The sequence below is a fragment of the Gobius niger genome (genome assembly GCF_951799975.1).
Source record: "Gobius niger genome assembly, chromosome: 2".
In the NCBI taxonomy this organism is placed as follows: Eukaryota; Metazoa; Chordata; class Actinopteri; order Gobiiformes; family Gobiidae; genus Gobius; species Gobius niger.
In genome coordinates, this window is record NC_136853.1 from 16,584,617 (window position 1) to 16,607,456 (window position 22,840).

Sequence of the window (22,840 nt, forward strand, 5' to 3'; positions counted from 1 at the left end):
AAGAAATAGAATTAGAGCAGAATATAAAATGTAGAATATCAAAAGGTCAGCATTGGCAGTGCAAAGTGTACAGTCCTAGTGCAGGTGGTTGATGAAGTGACGCTGATACAGAGATCATTGCACGTATTTTTGCAAAGGGTTTATTGCACATGTTACTTTACAGTCTTGTTGTTCAGTCTGACACTAGTGGGGATGAAGGCCTTGTGGTCGCGCGCCTTTTTGCACTGAGGGTGCCTCGGTCTTCCACTGAAAGAGCTGCTCAGCTCCTCTACAGTCCCGTGCAGTGGGTGGGAGGTGTTGTCCATGATGGAGGTGAGCTTGGCAAACACCCTCCTGTCCCTCACCTCCTCCACAGAGTCCAGGGGGCAGCCCAGGACGGAGCCCTCCTGACCAGCTTCTTCAGTCTGTTCTTGTCCCGCTCTGTGCTGCCCGGGGCCCAGCACACGGCAGCGTAGTGGAGAGCAGAGGCTTCCACAGAGTCATAAAAAGTCCTGAGCAGAGGCCTGCTCACTCCGAACGACCTCAGTCTCCTCAGAAGGTGGAGGCGACTTTGGCCCTTCTTGTACAGGGCGTTGTTGTTGTGGGACCAGTCCAGTTTATTGTTGAGGTGAACACCCAGGTACTTGAAACTGTACTGGATGTTCAGCGGTGTGTGGTAGTCTCCTCCTGAAGTCGATCACCATCTCCTTGGTCTTACTGGTGTTCAAGCACAAGTGGTTTCGCTCACACCAGTTCACAAGACTTGACCGTGTGGGGTCAAGGCTTACTGGAATTTTGAAAACCATGAACAGCCGGATGTAACCTCACCAAAATGCTTGCAATGGAATGTCAGCACGCAAAAAGTTAACCATGTAACATCACATTTAGTATGACAGAAACACTCACTGAATGAAGACAGAGGCATTTGTTTATTTAAAAGCTTAAAAAATCATTACACAGGGGAAAAAAGCTGAAGAAATAAATCAAGCAAAAAAGACTATTTATATGAGTCTATGTCCTGCACTAACTCAGAATCATCAAAGTCCCATGGATTCTACCCCAAAACACAAAAAATTATCTCTAAAATCGGTCTAAAATCGGTCTCAATGTCCACAGTTTTAGCCGTGACTTTTTTTACTACTCCAAGCACATATCATTATATTATTCATCTTTACAGATTACAGTTTGTTTACTAATTGATCCAAGTTTATAGCAGTTGGGCTTTGCCAACCTATTTAGTAAGAAATATAGTTTATAGATGATGACATCACAATCTGGACACATGTCGGGACAGGTTAAATCAACGTGCCTGTGCCCTGTACTGATGACTTTTCACACACACACACTTTGTCAGTCTCCCTGGAGCCGGCCTATGTAGGGAATATGACAAAACGTGGAATAACAATAGGTTTGCGATAGATTGTGCAGCCTTAATATTTAAATAAAAATGCTAGCAGCTCTGTGTGACAGCGTTCCTCCGTCTCTAATTAGCACATACTTAGTCCTTTGTGGATGAGCTGCTGTCGTCCGCACTGCTCATCTCCTGTGATGGTTATCTGAAGAGAAAGGTGTAAATTGCCGCTCAGAGCCACATCAGCATATCCCGGGCTCCACATATCTCCACGTCGTCCGCTGCTTTTCATCTGCAGGTGGAGCTCTGGATGGATCTAATCAGTGGCTCCTGCAGAAGACGAGCCGAAGCTGAGGTGTGCCTCCGTTTGCGTCCAATCCTGCCTATTAAATAACAAGGCATCCATGCTGAAGAAGGGCGGTAATGTGTATGTATTGGTGGCTGAAGGTGTGTGAGCGCATGCTAACGTCATGAAGGAGGCAGCGCCAGCTTTAATGAGGCTGTGGGGCTGCTAGTGTTCCTCTCCTCTCTCGTCCCGCTCTGGAGGAAAACACACAATCACCTATAATTACCCATCAGGACATATCCAGGCAGCCAGCGGAGCAAACGGTGAATAAACAGAGCACGGAGGGAGCTGGTACTGGAGTACTTGACTTATGTTGTGAGATACTGTGGGACTGTGTGAGCCGGCAGCTTTGGAGAGGAAGGCAGCTTTTAACTGTTAGCACTGATCTGGAGGTAGTTTTAGGAGGCATTGTTTTGGATGACGAGTGCTTTCTGACTAACTGTGCCCACGGAGGTAATGAGTTTCAGCCAGAAGTTGGCCTAAACAATAATCTTACAAAGTTGTGAGTGTAGGCTCTTTGTGAAGCCGGACTGACCCTGGTGAATGAATTTCCATAGGCTGTGACTCACTGGCCCATGAGTTGTCTGACCCATAAATGAATATAATGTTGGCATTGGTTGGCACTTACTCGGCAGCTAACACAAGCTGGACAAAATCATTACAAATCTTAATTTTACTTTAATGATCGCTCTTTCTACAATTAGAAGTAAATTGGATAATTGTTCTCAGCAGACCGCTCGCAGCAGCCCCACTGTTGTTTATATAAAACAGTGAATCACAGTGTGTGCAGGCGCTGAGGAGAGAACAGGAGTGTTCTGGGATGGTGTCCAGTGGTCCCAGCGGCAGAGCTGCAGAGAGAAGGAGAGCTGCCTCTGGTGGAGTCAGTCTGCCCAAGGGGCCGGCTCAATATCAGCCTGTGCTGTTTATCCCTGATCCTCTGTCCCCTGTACCACTTTGTATTCGGCCAGCAGTCCTTGGCTGCCCTTTTGCTCCAGTACATGCCCATTTCCAATTGGCTTCTCGTGTCTGTCTCTCACAACTGTCTGCCCGCACCTTGTTCGCCTACCCCCCCTTTACTCCGCCACTAAGCCTTAACTGAGAGACAGTACCATGACCGCACTCTAATCCTCGGCCAGGACCCCACTGGGGCCACTGGCACATACGGTTATCAGTGTCCCCAGGCTTCATTCGTAAAGCCCCGAGTCTGTGTGCAGTCCCTATAGGTGTCGAGATACGGTTTAAAGCTCAGACACCACTATTTATCAAGCAGCATTCAAGAGTAGAGATCTCATTATTCTGCCTGCCTTTTGGCAAGAAATAAGAGCAGGGAAATAATGTAACTCGTGAACTTAAAGTGATTGAAATTTCATGAATATGGCTCTTAAGTCCTTTGAGCAGCACTGTTAAAGACTGCTTTTGTGAACGGTCTTTCACGGTAATTGGTCGTTCCAAAGACCAATTATAACTGTATTCTCAGGTATTTTTATCAAAGGAAAGAGTTAGATTTCGAGATATACTGTACATGAAATACTTGTTAAATATCTTATTTAATAAGTTTAATGATTTAACCATCACAAAAGTATGTAAATATTGAATATCCTACCTTATCTGTTTTGATAAGAAGCATGCCAGTTAATTATTAAAGATAATGTTGTAGTGTTTACTTGGTGACTGGTGGTGGTTGACTGGAGGGATACCACAAGAAAAATGTATATGCATTTTAATAAACACTACACAAAAAACACACACAAAATGCAGTTGGTTTCACTTGTATTGTTCTTGCGCGATACCTCAGTCAAACACAGACGCTGCAGTGTTGTGTACATGTCAGTGTGGTTTGAGGCTGACCAGAAGCATCTGTGTGTACTGTATCTGTGCCTGGATGCTGTTGACATTTCATGCTGTGGATAGATGTGTTGTGTGGATCTCTTCACCTCAGCTCCCTCTGATATTAATCAAGCCTCCTTTTTTTCTGTCAGTCCCTCCCTTTCAAAATAAAATATTACGATAGCATTTCAAACAAAGTGGATGTTGTGTAAGTTATATCATGTACACATTATTGCCTGCAGTTTTTAAAAATATATTATTTTAAACAATAAAATGAAACCACTTTATAAACCGCATGATAATGAAAAATCACAGTCAGATAATGGTGGCCTACTGCTGTCATGAGCCAGAGCGCATGTTGTGCATTTGTAAAAGACTTGTGTTTTAACAAAATCAGCAAAACCAAGGTGTGAGACAAACCTTTTATCTGAGAGCAGCTTCATCACAGTGAGACACAGAGGCAGCTTCTCCCTTGCTCTGTGGCAGTGTGAATATACACCGCTCTCTGCGAGGCAGTCTCTGGGACACTCGTGTGCGACGTGCAGGAGAAACTAACTTAGTCCTTTTTTGGTGATGTGCTTTTATCTGACAGATAAATGCTGCGTGTACTTAGATCACTTCTTTTATTCGTGTGATGCAGCGATCAGGTGAGATGCTTTATTTCCTGCAAAGAAAGCCCCTCACACAAGGTGGAAGTGTGGAAACTGTGAAAATGTTTGTTTCTACTCTGTGAGGAGTGGACAAACCGATCGAAACGCAATTAATAAATAAACCGAGCGTCGTTTCAGGGCCGCGTTTTATTCGGACTGTAAGTTGTGTGGACTGAAGGCCTGGTGCTCACAGTGACAGGTGCCTATCTGCCCCGCCCACTGTCCACAGCTGGGCAAAGGATGGGGGGCGCATGACTCCATTTCACAGATTATATTGTGTAAAAACAATTCCTAAGTCATTCTTATTTTTCCGATTAATCGTGAGTTAAAGCTTTAACTTTGACAGTCCCAGCTAAAACTGATATAAAATGCAACAAAAAAATTAAATTTGAAATGGAAAGTGGGTGATCACTTATTTTTGACAAGCCATATGTTTATAGTAACTTTATTTTTCTGCACTTTTATATGGAGTGGCAGCCCGCATCTTTGGCCACTTTGAAAACATTAAATGATTTGCTTGGCCGTAGATTCAGTGGTAGTTTAGCTGTGCTGTCACCTCTGTTATTGTTCACAAAGGAGAATAAAAACCAGGACAAGCTAAGCTTCGGACCATTACTGTCACATGTTGTGCTGAATGCTGTTCCCAGGGGCATGGAGCTGCAATTCTCACTCAGGACTAAACTAGTTGTATGTCTCTCTTTGCCGTCTTCCTCTTTCTTACTGCATTGCATTCTTGTTTCTTCCAATTCTCTTGCCTGATGTACATTTGCATTGATGGTTTATTGGTTAAACTGTCGAGACACAGATAAGATAAGATGAAATTCACAAGATTTAAATTGATTTTTTTCAAAGCGCCTGGCACTGCACATTTAAAATGCAAAAACAATTCTTCATTTCCGAAATGCATACCAGGTCAATGTTGAGGTGAGCTGCACACAGTCTTTAGAGCTGTTGATCAAAAGACGAACTGAATGTAAAGAATTACTCAAATATACAGTACACGATTGAAACAAAACTCGAACTATGTTTTTGATTAAGTGGCTACAATATACAGATACAGACGGCATCTCTGGATTCGCCCATATATGCTCATGTTTTGAAGCAGTTGAGGGGGAAAACAATTTAGAGAACAATCTAAGCTTTCTCTAATTATTCAAAACTACTTTAAAGGGACTATACGGAGTTTAAAAATGTTAAAACTAAGTAGTTTCCTCCCCTACATGTTCTACCCATGTCCTAATGTGTAGAATGAGCTCAGACCTGTTCACCACAACTGCCTCTAAATCCTGCACTGTCACTCAAAAAGTTGTTACTTTGGGTCCGAAGTGCCGTCATGCACAAGCTTAATATAGAAGATGCAGTTACACATAAGACCTGAGGTGGCAGTAGCGAGTATAAAATGACCACCTTGCATGTAGTCTCTCTAACAAATGCTGAATTATGAATATAGTTTTCTACTGAATAAAGACACAAAGACATGGGATGGAGCAAAGTGGTTCAACAGCCCATAATTACATAGAATGCTATCACAATGCTTTATGTTAGCATCATGCTGCATGCTAACGCTAGCTAGCACGAGCTACGACTGCCGTTTTTCGCTTCTACTGAACAAGCTGCTGTGACAAAACATCCATATCGACCCGACTTGACTTCATTTGTATGTGATAAATAAGTTTATATTCTGCCAGAAAATGGAAAAAAGAGTGAAAAATTGTGTTTTCCCAACGCAATGCCGTCTCAAGAATGTCCATTTAACAAAATACGGACCTGTCGACTTCGTGAATAGAAGTATCTCTACCTCATGTTAGTCCGACCTTGTGACTTGCCGTTCCTTGTTCCTTTTGTGATGAAAATATGACGCATGCAGTGTGTGTTAGCTCGTGTGCGCGTGTGGCTGATGAAGAGTAAAGCAGCCGCTGCCAGGTCATGGAATATGAATGAGGGGCTGTATGTTGGTATGTGTATGTGCAGCACGATTAACCATTCTGTCAGATCTTTCCTGAAGGACGAGGACAGGCTATACCTCCAATGCCTCCCGTGAGCAACCGGCTTTGGTCCAATTTGGTTTGATGTTAGGCCAGTTGATGGTTCTTTTCATTGTGTTGCAATCGCAGCAAGTGCCTTAATTGTGTTGCTTAGTTGTAAACTTGTTTTGGTTTTAAGGCGAGACAATGTGAATATAGAGAATCAATACGTTTTATGTGCAGAAATTGCTTATGTTTTGAGAGTTTCGTTTTTTGCTAGAAAGGAATCTGGAGGAAAATGTTTGTCTTTCATTTGTCCTTTAGCTGGGCAGATTTTTCCTTGAGTTCAGCTCTTTGGGTTTTCCCACTGGTATGTAACTGACTGACTCTGAACTGACTTGTGCCCTGGTGTTTGGCTGTATGAGCGAGGGTGTTTGTGAATGAGTGAAGTTAATCGAAACCTAGCAAATACTTTATTCATCGTGACCTTAATAGGCCTAATCCTTAACCAGTTCTGTAAAGCAATCAAATACTCTGCTTTTGTGACCAGCCTTCCCCCCCCCTTTTTTTCTAAAATATTTTACAGCTGCTTTTATTTAGCTTAGTATTTATGCAGGTTATTACACCAGATGCCCTCCCTGCAGCATAGGGAGCACTTCCATTTTCCCTGGCATGTGATCATACTGCTAAGTTTTAAGCGATGTTAAGCTTGGATTTGCATAGAATTCTAATGAAAGATACATTCATGATCGGAAAACTTCATGTGACTGAAACCCATTTAAACACTGAGTTATGTGTGTGTATCTTTACCTCCAGCCCCAGCCATAGCACTATATACACTTTGTATTCTCACACAGGGTATGTTGGCATAACATTGGCATAACAGCTCTGTAATATCCATTTGGAATGGCTTCCAGTGAAAATTTAGGCTTAAACTCTCAAAATGGAGGTAAACAATAGACCACTACAATACACATATAAACATAATATTTATTTGAATTATTTTTAGTTTCCAAAATGTTCTTTGTGTTTTTAAGTGTGTTGCAGCATACCTTGTGTTATTCTGGCATCATCGTTTCGATAAAAGGGCCTGTTGTCAAGAAATAGAAATTCAGCAATTGGCTCAAACCGCCCTGGGTGCAGATTGAAACGAAGCACAACGTGGTTCTTATGTTTGTTTGGAGTTTTTTGTCAAGTTTAGTTTAAGGCGTACAACTAAACCCTGTAGGGACGTTTGTCCTTTGATGTCGCTGTGGTAACACATAAGGAGCAGTGGGCAGTGCCCAGGGACCAATCTTGAGGCTAATAGTCAGAATCACCTGGCTGGAGGAATGAACCTACTGTACATGTTTTTAGTGGGAGACACGGAGAGATCAATCAAACTGCTCACAGAAAGGCCCTTCCTGGTCCAGGATCAAACCCAGGACCTTCTTGCTGTGAAGCGAGAGAGCTGCTCCCACCTTGCCGGTTGCAGGCAAGGTTAACAGGAAAGATTTCCATGTAGATTAAATCTGCCTGGTATGAGAAAAAGTTTAATTCTGCAGATGAATGAAGAAATGGCCTTAGAGAAAAGTGGATAAACAATACCATGGATTTACGCATTTTTGCAAAAGCCCAGCACCAGTCTATGCAAACACTCCTTGAGTGATAAATCACTCCATTATACCAGGGGGCCTAAACTTTTTTCCTCGAGGGCCATATTTGTGAAGGGCCACAGATTGGTGGTCAATGCAGTGAAACATTCAACTAACAATTTCTCAGACCCATATTTAAGCTGGGATCGTTAACGAAATACTCTGGTACTACTAGATATCCTTCTCAAATACTGACCTGCATTTATGCTTTACTTCCAGAGCTCCAGTGACTGCGTGGTGGCCCGGGTATCAGCAGAGCACATGAGGAGCGGACACGGCTCGAGTTCTGCATCCTGACCAGTACTTTCTGCTTTTTCCACCCGTTCCGCGCCCACCTCCCCATCTCCAGACCTGGGCGTCCCGAGTGAAGAAACGAACGCCCACTCCTGCTGCAGCCATGGTAATGAACTTGTTTACACACACTCTCCAGACTTGCACGGTCACAGAGTTCAATTTGATTACAGCTTCGAGATGTGGTAACAGTGTGTGTCAGTGAGGGAGTTGGTGCAGATACGTGATTAGTGAAAACATGATGGAAAAGCATGGATTTCTGTTGTAGGGTGTCTGAGCTTTACATAGCTATAGGGCAGGGCGAAATGATAAAGATTCCATTTGATTTTTATCATTAAGGACAAACAAACACGTCTTTTACTAATTTGTTTAGTGATTGAATTTGTTGAATGAAGTTTCAAAACCCTTCAGATCCCTGAAAGTAAACAGGCCTCGTGTGTACCTGAGGGGATATTAGGTGGCTCAAGTGCTGCTCGTTTTCAACAGTCTCCGCTGTCCCATAGAAAATGTAGTACTACTCTGATAACCACCTCTGTGTCTTGTGTAAAACTGATGTGGGAACATTCACTCATTGTTTTTGGTCTTGTCATAAACCTTAGCGATCCTGGGCTGAAGTATTCTTCATACTAATATAGAAATGGAACCCATCAGATGGAAAAAGACTATTCAATATTCTAACATTTGCTGCCAGGAAAAAGTCCCTTCTGTTGGTGGTTGGCACATAATATTTTCTGAACTGATCCCCCTAGAATACCAACCGATGAGAATCGCAATAAAAAGAAAACCTACTCGAGATCAAGGGCATCACCTCATGCCATCAGCTGATTAGGTGGAGTGTTGTGAGCTCTTGAGGAAGTGGGACTAGATATAGATGGACTACTTAAAGCAGTACTAAGTAATAAAGTGTTAATAGGATGATTGGGGGGTCTTTCATCTCCCCCTGGTGTCTCTGGCCAGAAAACCACAATTGCGGCTTTCCTGCACCGGGGCCCCCCAATACACACTAAAGGAATCGTAATAAGAAGCTAACAGGCTGATGGGTAAAGCTAACTGCGAGCTAGTGCCACTATTTACAGCCAAGTTTGAGTGAAAAAAATAATCTCCATTGTGTAATTGGATGTACAATATCCCTCTCTCCCTTTGTCTTTTCTGTCAGCGTAGTATTTACTCTCACGGACAATTAATGAGTAAAAAACCTTAACATGCTACGACACCTGCAGTGACGCTTCTGGCCTCTAGGGGCATGAGTCACTTAGTACAGCTGCAAAGCCGGGGGTTTTTGTCGTCTGCGACAAACAATCAGGTCTTACAGTGAGACAGGTGATTTTACAATCCCTATGTTTTGCAATGTGACAGCTTATAAGGCAAGGCAAGGACAGGCAAGAATGAAGTAAAACTCCGGGCCTTTCTCTTTAGGAAACACCATTGTAATATGATTCAAAGTGCAAGAGGGCGATTTAACAGAAAGCAAGACCTTTAAACATCTCTGGTAAGCTTGTTTGTGTCTGACATTTTAGCAAACCACAACAGAATTAGATTAATAATGTCAGCGATGTGCTTTTGGGATGTGTGTGTTATTGTTTTCACTGTGGGTGTGGAGGCAGATGAAGGTGGTGAATATGACTTTCAGTTTGAAGTTTGATCCTTGGATTGGGATTTGATGACATGAGATCAGAAAAGAATTATTTTATTTTATCTTATCTTATCTTATTTTCACACATTTACAGGTCTTAACAATTGATATTGGTAGTGGGGCTTTTCGAGTTTGCCAGGTGGTGTTTAGTGAGGGCTGTGCTGGTGGCTATTGGAATTTTAAATTGGAATTAATTTGTTCATAACCTCAGACCAAGGGCAGAGGGGCAAAAAAAGTTGTTCTAAATCTGTCCATATCTTCAGTGAAAGGGAACAACAATAAAATAAATTAGTTAAAGTTGAATTTCATTTTTCACAGATATCATATTTAGCAGTTTCCCATTTATTAGCTGATCAAACAGAATCCCTGCTGAATTTCCCTCTTTCCACTCACTCACAGTTTGATTCTGTTACGACGCTGTTGTTGCTACTTGCTTATCACCTTTAATGAATCTCAATTATTGACATGATGCTTTTTAACCGACAGGTCTACACCAAAAACACATGTTTTAAATATGATTTATCCAGAACAATGCTGCTTTTGTGCTTTTTACACTTCTGCCACTCTAATGGACCGTCACAGTGTAAATGCACTTTGTCTTCTATAGCAGGATTAGGGCGGGGCCATATGGCTTAAATCTATATCACGATATAAAAAAGAAACATCACGATGACGATATATTTGACGACATAATTGACAATGGACAAATTGCTTGAAAATTCCAGCCTTACGCCTGTTGGGAAGATTAATTCAGTGATTTTTTTGGGGGGATTTTTTTTTAACAGCACACAATTTCCTTTTCCTCGCAAGTATAATCTACTCAAGCACTTTAAATCCTTTATTTAATTTCACTTTTTAAGCACCTGTCCCCGTGTTCTGCAGTCACTGTTTATGCTGCTCTGATGGAGCTGAGCGCAACGTCAAGTATATCGTGTCCACAACGATATAAGAATTCCAATATAAAAAAATAGTATTGCGATAACGATTTGCGATGCGGATATGGCCCCCCCCTAAACGGGACACGCATGGATTGAGATAGATTTATATGAAACATGTGTCCTGTTTGTACCGTCATGTCATTCAGGAATCAGCAATTACATTTTTAAATGACACACATTTGTAATAAACACCAAATAATTTTCTTTATACTGCATTTCAATTTGTGCCTGTGTGTAATCTAATGTGCCACTGTGTACATAGTGTAGTCACGTTCTCCAGGTGGAATATTCCATCTATTATCAGTGTTAACAAACTTCAGCAGATGTATTGCTCACCCACACAGTTAAAAGATGAAAAAAACCATAAAACTAAAATACATCGGTCATGCCATCCTCCTTCATATCGGCATCCATATCGGCCAAGGCACCACTTAAAAGTTCTTTTGAAAGCTCGTTCATTTCACAGCGCATGCGTCTACATTGTCCCTTTCTGCGGCTGAAAATCAGTGCTTAGGAAACAGATGAATTTAGAAGAATAGTCCCGCAAGATCAAGCTGGACTGAGAAGGAGGAAGTGTCAGCATCGAGGCAGGATAACGCAGTGTAAAATGAGCGGTGCGCGGACACTATAACAGAGCGGTCTATAGCGGAGAAACGGCAGGAACGGAGGGAGAGGTTGGAGCCAGGAGAGAGAGACGCGCAATTGATTAATGCTCAGCCTGTGACAGAGGGAGCTGTGGCCCAAGGGGGGGCTGAGCAGAAGATGAATTATTAAAAAGTAGAACAAGAGAAGGAAGGTGGGGGAAGAGCATGGTTTGTGGAGGATAAAAGGGTAGCTGGAAATAGTTTGAACAAGGAAGAGAGAGAGAAAAACAGCTGATTGAAAAACTGAAATTGTGGCCCAAGGTGCTGAGCTCGGACTTTGCCGGAGAGGATATAAATAACCAATGGTAATGAGACTCGGCGCACGCAGCTCAGTGATTAGTCTTAAGTTATAGTGATGCGGCAAATGCGGTGTGGGTCACCTTGGCAAGATGTCAGAGCACAATTTGCACAAGGCTGCAAATTAGTCCCGACTCCGCTCCTTTAAGGTCTTCATTTCCTGTTTTTGGAGGATTGTGTTTTGGAGTTTGCTGCACTGGAGGCTACGCAACATCATTAATTTCCTCTGCAATACTATGAAGCCAGTGGAACTTTGCCACAAACACGTTTTGTGCCTTTTATTTCCATGGGTCAAAAGATGTAAATAATGGATTTGAAAAAAACGGGTTCGTTTGTCTTTAGAGGTGCCAGTAGAATCAATAGTGCAATTGAATGGATTATTGGTCCCAGCGCGACGTACAATATGACAGGGATTTTTCTTTATTAAGTGGTTTTGTTATACTAATTCAGCATGTACCGGCCAAGAGTCTCCAGAGGTCCACAATACCAATGTTCACCAGCAATCATTTGTCACTTTGTAGATGTAAGTTAAATCAATAGATGTTTTTTTTTTTAGTTGTTAGGGAAGGAGAGAGTTGGGCTTCCCGGCAGCCTGGTAGATGAAGCTGTTATTAAGTCGCCTGGACCGGGCACTTGGCCTCCGCAGTCTCCTCCCTGAAGGCAGCACACTGAAGAGACTGTGCAATTGTATTTAGATTGAAGAGTTATTGGACTGAAATATGAAGGCATTCACATTGTAGCTCATCTTTTGTGAATGGCTTAATGAGTAACAGTATTGGTGTTTAGTTAAGTTTATTTCGGTCAGCAGTAAAATAACGATGTCAAATGTAGGGCTGGTTACCGTTACATATTTTTACTTTTACTTACTTATACCAGTACTTTAAAGGTGCATTATGCAACTTTTGATGCATAAACAAAAGGTTGTGCGTATTTGACCTTGTAGTGACCCAGTGTCTGTACGAGTGGTCAGCCTGGCACTTACTTTCCATCACAGTGGTCTTTACAACACTCCAGGATCAATTGTTTTATAGGTTTTCTGGTGAGAATATTACGTCAGCAGCGAAAACCTTCCAAACAATTGATCCTGTAGCGTCCTAGAGACCACCGCGATCGAAAGTAAAGGCGGCATGCTGACCACTCATACAGTTTCTCTCTACAAGGTCAAACACGCACAAATATCAACTTTTTTTTCACATAAAAAGTTGCATAATGCACCTTTAACGATGCTTGATTTTCGATGCCGAAACCAGAACAATGCTTTTTTTCGATACCTATGCTAAATTGTTTGTTATTTAGAACTATAAAACAGATGAATTATATTAGTTTATTCCTTTTCCTTCCAGAAGAAACTTCCTTTATCGACAAAAGGGCGGGGAAAAAACTTGCCACGTTTTTCTTATTTTTTTCCCCATTTTTAACATTTTTTCTCCAATTTTTCCCAATTTTTCTTTTTCTTTTTTTGGTTTCTTCTTCAATTTTTTTCTCAAATTTAACCATGTTTTTCCACTTGTTTTTCTCAATTTTTCCCACTTTTGAATTTTTTTTTTTGTTGCTTTAATTTAATTTGGATTATAACAGCATCAAAACTTAAATATGAATATTTTATATTTCTTTTCGGTACCTGCTTTCGATGCTTTTCCGATACCGGTAGTACCTAAACCTTCTTTTTTAATACCACCCTGGTATCGTTTAAAGATGCCCAGCCCGAGTCAAATGATCATTCTTAAAGGCGTAGGCTGAGTATGTTGGGCCTTTGAGGGTTTTTGACAGTTTGTGCGACTGAGTGCCGATGTGCAAGACACTGAGCGCACAATAAAAGCGGATATTTGATGGGCAGAGCACAGCTAAATCAAACCATGAATGTTTTACATGGCTTCCCCTTAGGTGCCGGAGGACACTTCTCACTTGTGTGCCTGAATCTACGAGCCTAGTTTAGGTAGAATTCTGGGTTATTGAGCTCTCCTGGGGTTTTGTTGCTAGAATCCTTTCTTGTGCAAATTGTAAAAGCTGATATTTTTCACACGAGAGGTTTTGAGAGTCCTTTTTTTTGGGGCATTTTTTCCACAAACATAATATTCAACTGCAGAAAGAGAAGCTGCTCTGTTTTCAGCGGATTGTCTCATGAGCCTCACCTCTGCTCCTTATTGTTTGTCTGTTTTGCTCATTCCACTTTTCTGTTTCTTTATTTAAGAAACATCATCACATTGATTCATCTTCATTCATTTTCTGTTCCTTTTTAAATGTTTTGTATTGAAAACAAGCTCCAAGACCTCCAGACGAAATTAACATCGCTTTCTGCTCCAGGAACACAAATATTCCTCCGTACTTCCCAAACTGAGGTGTTGTTATTGGTGAAGAATTGGCTGTAGATGTGGCGATTAAAAAGCCCCACAATTAATTTCACTGTGCTAATCCACAACAGTTGCTTCCCTTGTAAATTCCCTTCAAATTTATGGTGCTAAAATATGGTTCCAATCTAGGCTGATGTTGCCCCAGCGTGTCTTGTCCTTGGCGCGGGGTCAGATGATTTACAGCAGATGGTCAGAGAGAGAGACGGATGGCGCGGCCCAAGCCTGAGAAAGCAGCACGACCCAAAGGGAAAGTCAATAGATGTTATAAAGTCTATCTGAAGCACCTTGAACTTCTTCCAGAGGACGCTTGGCCATACAGTTTTGATAAAGGACACCTGTGTCTTTGTGTATGCCATTGTGGCGGGCTTTTGTGCACACATTAGCGGTAAATGCTGTGTAACGTGCTTCTGTGGCCCAGGCCCGGCCGCTGCTTTGCATTCAGTGGAGTGTGAAATGGGGTGTAATTGGTGAGCGTGTGGTCTGAAGCACCATATACTCCACTCCCATATCAAGGGCTGCCGCTCTACACAGGCTTGTTAACGGTGAAAGGGAAGGGATGTTAGAGGGGGGGGGGGTCAATAGAGTATGTGTGCACTTTGTCCTTTTGCGCAGGATCTTTTGTTCAAGGGAAATCATTTTGGAATTATTTGATTGTATAAAAAATATGTGTGTTGAAGTAAGGCCTATCTTTGACCTGTTGGAGTGGCCTCTGCGTCTGATGTCTCTTTCCAGGCTGAGGGGTTTGAATCAAGGATTAACCTATTGTGTATGTGAAGAGACTGTATTTGGAACAACTAACAGGGCTAAACTCGATGTGTTACTTATGCTTTTACAAATATAAATAAATACAAGTAAAACAAAAATGCAACATGGACAAAATGTCATTGATATGCTGTATCAGGGCCTGTGGGTTTTTGGGGTCCGATACTTGTATGATGATATATAGGCCGATATTTCAAGTAATTTAATCTGATGTCATTTATTTTGTAATCTCTCAAATAGCCTATACAGTAGTTAAGCATTTATTATTATAGTAAAGTTTTCCATCATAGAAATATATAGAAATAAATCTGGCTGCGGTCAATATGCGCAGATGATTTGCTTGGCCACATTTTTTTTTAAATGCCTCATCTATAATCCTGTGTATGAAGCTTCTAAACGTATCAGTGTTGAACTGTGACAGCAGGGGGCGCTGTATATTCAGGTTTAGTAGGTACTTCACAGGGAGAGGGGTTTGAAAGACAAAGCAAGTCTCTGGGCCCGATCTTGTGTCTCAAAACGCAGACGATAGCGTGACATTTTGCGCTCAGTAGTAGCGCACTTTGTGATCTTGCCATTCCAGACTTAGCGCATTTAAGTGGGTGGAGACACACATTTATCTCCAACCAGATCGACTCCGCGTCCAGGAGAGTGGTTGTGTGGGAGTGAACGTGCTTTTGTTTTGCTTCGCGTTCACGCCAAGCGCGGGCCGATCCGCGCCACAGCGGACGCTGTAGCTCTTTTTCTCTCAAGACGTGAACATCGTTTAGCTCACGATGGGGTAAATAAAGTTTTTAGTTTGACCTGTGAGAGCCTAAGGCTTAAGAAAGAACGCAAGACAGCGCAATGTAAACCAGGAAGTGAATGTCAGCCGTGTTTCCATCAGTGCAGTCACTTCCTCTTGTGACGCCCCCTCACAGGTGGCGGAGGCGAATGGCACATATAGCGCCGCCACTCGGAAAATAATTCGCCAAGAGCCTGCGCCGCCCCGTGCGCCGCCACAAGATCTGGCCCTGTATCTCTTATGAATCCGAAATTATATGCAAACATCTACAACAACATATCAACATGTCCATCCATCCATTCATTTTCTTCCGCTTTATCCGAGGCCGGGTCACAGGGGCAGCAGTCTCAGCAGAGATGCCCAGACTTCCCGATCCACGCACACCTCCTCCAGCTGTTCTGGGGGGGACCCGGGGCGACACCAGGCCAGCTCAGAGACATAGTCCCACCTGCGTGTCCTGGGTCTTCCACGGAGCCTCCTCCCAATAGGACATGCCTGGAGCACCTCCCGAGAGCAGGCGACCAGGAGGCATCCGAAACAGATGCCCAAGCCAGCTCAGCTGCTCCTTTTGACGTGAGGGAACAGCGACTCTACTCCGAGCTCCTCCCGGGTAACTGAGCTCCTCACCCGATCTCGAAGGGTGCGCCCAGCCACCCTGCGAAGAAAACTCATTTCGGCCAAATCTTATGAGCATAGGTGAGGGTGGGAACCTAGATCGATCGACTCAGCTCCCTCTTCACCACGACAGTCCAATACAGCGACCGCATCACTGCCGACCCTCACTCGTGAACAAGAGATACTTGAACTCCTCTACTTGAGGTCTACATTATAAATGACACAAAATAGGTGTACAAACTTGTGACCCATTTTCACGCGATGTTCCTCTGCTCCCCTGAGGGAGAGGAGGTTGTGGGAGGGCTCATTTAAGAGCTCCCTCCAGACAGTGCGAAACACAGGAAATCTCTATCACTTTCTGCCTTTTTGTCAGCCAATGAAAACACACAAATATCAGCCGAGCCCTATTTTGTATTGAGTAACTGTTTTTTACATCACCATCAACCCCTTGACTCCCCACTCAGCATGAATGAAAAGTGGGAATGAGAAAATCCTGTCTAAATCCATCATTCACCCTGAGCGCTCCCTGTGTGCCACCTTTCTAAATAGCCACGATGTTATCTGAGCGCCGTTGGCCTCGGGGTTCGATTGCTGTCAGTGGGGCTTCCTTAACCACTGTGATTTACATGGTGATCAGAGCCGGCCGGCACTAACAGCTCAACGGTCGAGTAATGCCCAGTCACACACGCCATACACGCTGCTCGCTCTCTGCTTTATGGCTGCAGAAGCTCCTATTAGCAACGCTTCATAAAATTCATGAATGTTGCTCTGTTAAACACAGCTCTGTGCGGGCACACCAGTTTTAAGATTCACAAAACACTGTTCAAATGCAGCCTGGCACACCACGTCGTCACAGTAAACACTATTTCCTTTTCGCTCAGCAAATGTTTCACTTCTCCCAAGTCAAATGCAGATTTTACATTTTGTAATGTGTTAACGTTTAGTTTTGGGGTTTTAAGGGGAAAAGATTGATGTAGTAATTTGATTTACCTGCATAATAAAAGAGAAAATACACCAATATATATATAAATTTATGACTGACATTATGTCTTAGAGCCCAGTTTTACTGCAGATGCTGTTATGCAACCTTTTCCATTTATCCTGTTTGGAGCTGGCAAAATGTGCTTATTATAGTACAGATACTAGAGCAAAAATAATAAGTACCAAGACCAATTTGATTGGTTTTTGGGTGTTTTTTGGGGCAGGTTTTCTGGATGGAATGCCATGTAAAACCAGAAAAACTGTTTTGCTCACCAACATTTTGTATTTGTTCAGAGAAATGTGATTCACCAGCAGCGCATCGACCAAAGAGGTCACTTAGAGAATAATGTGTTCAAACCGCTTTACTTTGTTACTTCCTCCACTTTTCAGAGGTTTGTATTTTGTATTTTTTTTTATTTTTAGCATTGCAATGTGCGTCATGGTGCAAATTTTCAACACTTTCAGAAGTATTAGCTGTTGAACTATTACTCCAAAAAGGCATTTTAGTTCATGTTTGTAGTGGTCTAAACTAGTAAGTGCATTTTAATATAAGCAATTATTCAAGTTACAGTTTTATGATTAATCTTAGCCCTAAATCTGGGAGGCAGAGATCATTATTAGTGTGTTTGTCTGGAACATTTACTTTTCTTTGCTTGTGCGCCGTAAGATATTCCTCACTTCTCTGCACAGACATCTGCGTATCGTTTGCCAAGCTGCTGGAGATGCACACAAGTCCCAGTCAAACCCAAGCGACTGAACTGCCAAATGTTTTGGCACATTCTGCATACTGAGTAACACCGGCCCATTGTGCAGTAATTGTACTTCACTCTGTTAATGGCTTCATCTCGCTCCCACCTTGGGAAATGTCACTGGTTGAATTAGGAGCAGGTCGTGGAGGGTGTGTTTGTGTGTGAGTGTGCAGGTAGGCCTTGGACTCTGAGCAGATTTATAATGACTAACGCACCATGCGTTACGCAGACAGGTTTTCAAGTTCTGCACACAAAAAGTGTTCTGTGTTGAATAAAAAGGAAGTGTGTGTTAGCAGATAAAGCTGGACTACCTCAGCCTGTTGAATTTAGGCTGCATCTAAAAAGTGGCAGCTTCTTTCTCCTTCTCCTTAACATTCACTGCCAACGTCATGAGGTCGACCTTGAGGAACCTTTTGCCGTGAGGAACAGGAGCTTCAGCTGCTCCTTCTGCCCTTCAGGACGATTTAACCCTCCTAACCCAGCGGAGGGAACAACCAGGGAGTTGCGTCGCACAATGTACGCTCCATATAACGAATGGAATGTTACTACCAACAGTACAAATATAATCTGAGCAACTGCACAAATGTGAAAATGACAAATAAAAGACTCTTTATTAACATCACGTAAACAAGTGCATAATGTTTCTATGTACGTAAGTTAATACATTTCCTATAATAAAACATTCAGACGCTGCTGTGGCTCTAGTGCTGCATGACCTGCTTTATACTTTCATATATATATAGGATATAGCTTATGTTTTTATTTAATGAAATATCATGCAGCAAAACTGTCAATCATTTCACATTCAGGCAGAGATCGGCTGAGTTCAGAAACCTTAGGGAGGCAGCGCAGTGGCTTGTGGGATTGTTCTTAGCTTCTTATGGGCTGATGAGGAACATCCACAGGTTCTTATGCTTAAGGAGGGTTAGCTCCTTCTTTCCTAACTCCCTCCTAACTGCAGTGACACTTTTGGGTGCTCCTTGTCATGGCTGACGATGACACAAGTGTCAACGATTATTTACACTTTTTAGATGCTGCCATCGTGTCTGAGCGCCTCAAGTCCTCCACCTGTGACTGTTATTCATGTGTTTATTCATTTGAGCAGAAGGTAGTTCAAACATCTTTTTACAGAAGAAAAGACAAAAACAAGACTGTTGTGGTCAAAAGGAGTAGGAAGAAGTTCAGCGAACTTATATAAACCACCCCTCATCTCTCATGCATAGCAGCATCACATAAACTTTCAGCACAAGCAACAGATGCATGAGTCTATGCTTGTGCATTAATAGACTGTCTGAAATGATTAAATTGCCTTTGATTCTGATATAAACCCTTGTTAACATAACTTCTTTCTTTCATCGATCTTTCACCCTGACGCAAATGATGTTCATATGAATAATTTCTGGTTGATCCAACATGGAGCCACTTTTGAAAGATCCCCTCACAAGAGCTGCAGATGAGGAGATGAGATCACCACAATTCAGTAAAAAAACCTCTTTCTTTTCCGTCTAACCGCTATGTATTGCCTTAGAAGCTAGATCATCAATTAAGCATCACTTGTCGGCAATCTCACCTCAAAAAAGAGCGAGATCTGAAATATCAGTGGGACTGTCCTGAACCAATTAAAATCCATTACATGTAGGCGCCATAATGAAGAGCTAATTTGTCAATTGTCAAAATCCGCATGACGCCAACTCCGGATACTGATACAAACTTGCTCTATAAACAAACCATTGTTTTATATTCCAAAAGCAAAGCCAGAAAGTTATAAAAGAACAACTAAATGAAATTAGATTTGGTAAGTCGTGACCTTGAATATATTAAGTCGAGAGATAAGGCGCGCAGCTGCACCGCGACACCTGTTTTATTGAAGTCATGCAGATCAGAGTGTAATAATGTCAATAGGATTACTGTAGAAGACGTTGCTCCTTGCCACATGCTGATAAATTAACTTTAAATAATGCATTGTGACAGGCCCTATTGAGTATTAATTACATGATGCGCAGTATTTATGTAATTAATTATGCAGCTGCCCCCTAGAATTAATGCTGCCTTTATTGAAGGCAAGTGTTTGGCATAAATAAAAGAACACATCATAATGCGATTTGAATGTAATTATGCTGTGCTAAGAATTCGTATGTTCCCTGTAGAGCGGCGAGCCCCTGTACGGCATGTAAATGACTAAAGGGGGGGGCAGCTGAGAGGAGAACGCACACTTCAGCATTCAGTTTACGCTCTGTAGTAGTTTATGATTCATTCAACCGAGCGCCAGCCAAACTTATTTCTGAATGATTTTTAAATTGGAGCGATGCCCATTGTGTTGCATCTCATCATTATCTTAAATTGTGGTCGGCATAGTAATGCGTCTTGACAACTTGTTTTTGCCGGATGCACATATCTATTGTATTAACTCACATCTCAGTCCATCCAGAGCTTTCAGTGCCCCCCCCCCCCTTAAATGTAATCGTCCTGTAACTTTCACATTGTCAACATCAAAATGGTTCTGCAGTCGTCCACCTACGCTCAAATCGATTCAAGTATTGTTGCACCGCCGTGTGTCATTTCTAATTTGTTATGGCCAGTATTGGCATAGCGCTCATCCTCGTACGAGAACGTTTGACTGTTGATAAGCCAGCAGACGCACTTGGGCCCATCTGTGGAGGATTAATTGCAAATTGCATGTCAGAGGGACCTGGGCTGCACCTGCTCCTCGTCTCCGTCCCGTTCTTTCTAATAGAACTCAAGAAGACCCTGCACTCTTCCCTCCTTCAGTCCTCATCTGTGTCCTATCATCTCTTCCTTCCGTTATTACCCTTTTTTTTCCTTACCCTTCTACGGGGCTGGCCTCATTTGATGTTGCCCACCTGAGATCCTGAGCCTCCTTGTTTTTTTGTTTTTGTTTTCTCTTCTGTGAGTGAGTTGTGGTCTTGTATTCCCAGGGTCTGAGTGCCTGAGTGAATTAGGACAGATGGATGGGACGAGATGGGGGCGAGGAGGCATAAAGGTGGTGTGTCCGTCCATGCATGTGCTGGGTCAGAGCTACTAAATGGACCTGCCGGTTGAAAAATGTATACTTTTCCGTTCAAGAGAGCAGCAGAAAGCTTTTTGTTGATACGCTACATCGAGCACTAGACAGGAGACGACTCAAGTGTTTTATGCACTAGTGACGCTCCGTTAGATCATACTTGTCGTCAAAAGGATTTCGAATGGAGGCCTTGGAACAAAAATGCAAATATCTCTAAATACTTGTCTCAGCGCTTGTTTGTTTTGGCAACAGAGTATTTTAGGTGTTTTTTGATCTTTGTTGGAAACGAAGCTAAACACTGTCAGTTCTCCCCTTTGGTATGAGAAGCAATTAGACGCTACCCTTTTCATAATTTGAAAAAAGCTTTCGCTAAAGACTGGAAGTAAACAAACCCCCGTCACCCTCATGCCACCTCTTTCCTCCCCCCTCTCGCCCTCCAGTTCAAATCTCCAGTAGAATATGCTAATGCGCACACTCTGAGTCTCCGCCACTTCGAATACGCATGCACGCTGTTTTTGATAGTAAAATTTGGCAAATGCCCGTGGCTGTTCCGACTGAGTTTGTTTGTAGTATCGGAGAAGAGCACCAGGCTGCATGATAAACACTCGAGTTAAAGTGAAATCCAACTATGATGAATTGCCTCTGCGCTTCCCGGGCCAAAATGAATAGTGGTTCTCTGCCTGTTCACATTCTTATTGACAAAAGCTGGTTCCTTGTAATTTGCTTTTCTTTTGAATTGGTTCGAGTAAGACCTGTTCATGTCCCCTTCAGTTCCTCTTCTGTGAGGATCGCAATGTTGAGATTCAAGTGAATTTACTTGGTTTGCGCTTGGACACTTTTGGACCTATTGTTGCTTTCATTTTGAAAAAGCTTACAAGTGGACAGAGTGATGAGGAATAATAACAACCATTACTACTTTCTCTTATGTTTGACAAGTTGACATATTCTGTATTCACTAGAAGGTAGTTAAAGAAGCACTGAGTAACGTATTTACCTTAATAAATCCTTTCCGTAGTCCCTCTGGGGGTAATACAAGTGTTAATGGGATGATTGGGGTTTCATCTCCCCTTGGTGTCTCTGGCCAGAAAACCACAATTGCAACTTTCCTGCCACTTTCCTGCGCAATACACGCTAATAGAATCACGAAGAAGTAGCTAACAGGCTAACGGGCAAAGCTAACTGCAGGCCAGCGCCACTTAAACAGTATTTACAGCTAAGTTTGAGTGAAAAAAATGAGCTCCATTGTGTAATTGGATGTACAATATCACCATCTCTCTTTGTCTTTTCTGTCAGCGTAGTATTTACTCTCACGGACAATTCATGTGTAATAAACCGCAACGTGCTACGACACCTACAGTGGCGCTTATGGCCTCTAGGGGCACGAGTTTAATTAGTTCTGCTTTAATTCAATCTTGTAATGAGACAACTGGGCTTATGTTTTGACAGATTGCCAACCTTTTCACTTCCAAAGAGCATCCTCATCTGATATCGGGCGTGACCATCACCAAACGCTGCCACGAGGATGCTAACCCACACATGTCCAATCCCAATAAAGCCCATGTACCCACCCCCCCATTAACAGATAACAATATGGAAATGTGATAATACATATGACTCAATCCACTTCGACAGATTACTTTGGTAGAGCACCACTAATTTACTCAAATGATTGATATCTCTTATATTGTCTTTGCAGAGGTCCTTTCGTTCCTTCAGTAACGATGACCGCCACGTCATGGCGAAACACTCCACCATCTACCCCTCCTCCGCGGAACTGGAGGCGGTGCAGACGCTGGTGTCCACAGTGGAGTGCGCCCTCAAGCACGTCTCTGATTGGCTGGACCAGAGCAGCGGGGATGTGCGGGTTCAGACAGACAGCCAACCAGCAGAGAGCAAAGAGCAGAAGGAGGAGGAGCCAAGTGAAGAGGCGGGAGATGAGGCTGAAGAACCCAGTGAGGGCCCCAGGTACGCAATATTCATCTACCAAATGTGAAAAAAATAAAGTTACCAGATGTGAGTGGATTT

The 22,840-nt window shown here is 42.6% G+C and overlaps 1 protein-coding gene across 1 annotated transcript in view; it reads left to right on the plus strand.

The window, feature by feature from the left end:
* Window positions 1-22,840, plus strand: part of strbp (spermatid perinuclear RNA binding protein) — a 104,150-nt gene that overhangs the window by 56,371 nt on the left and 24,939 nt on the right. Inside the window, exons 3-4 of the mRNA XM_079582592.1 lie at window positions 7,971-8,151; window positions 22,512-22,780. Of these exons, the coding sequence (XP_079438718.1) occupies window positions 8,149-8,151; window positions 22,512-22,780 (272 nt within the window). The 5' untranslated portion in view covers window positions 7,971-8,148. The remainder of the gene's footprint in view (window positions 1-7,970; window positions 8,152-22,511; window positions 22,781-22,840) is intronic.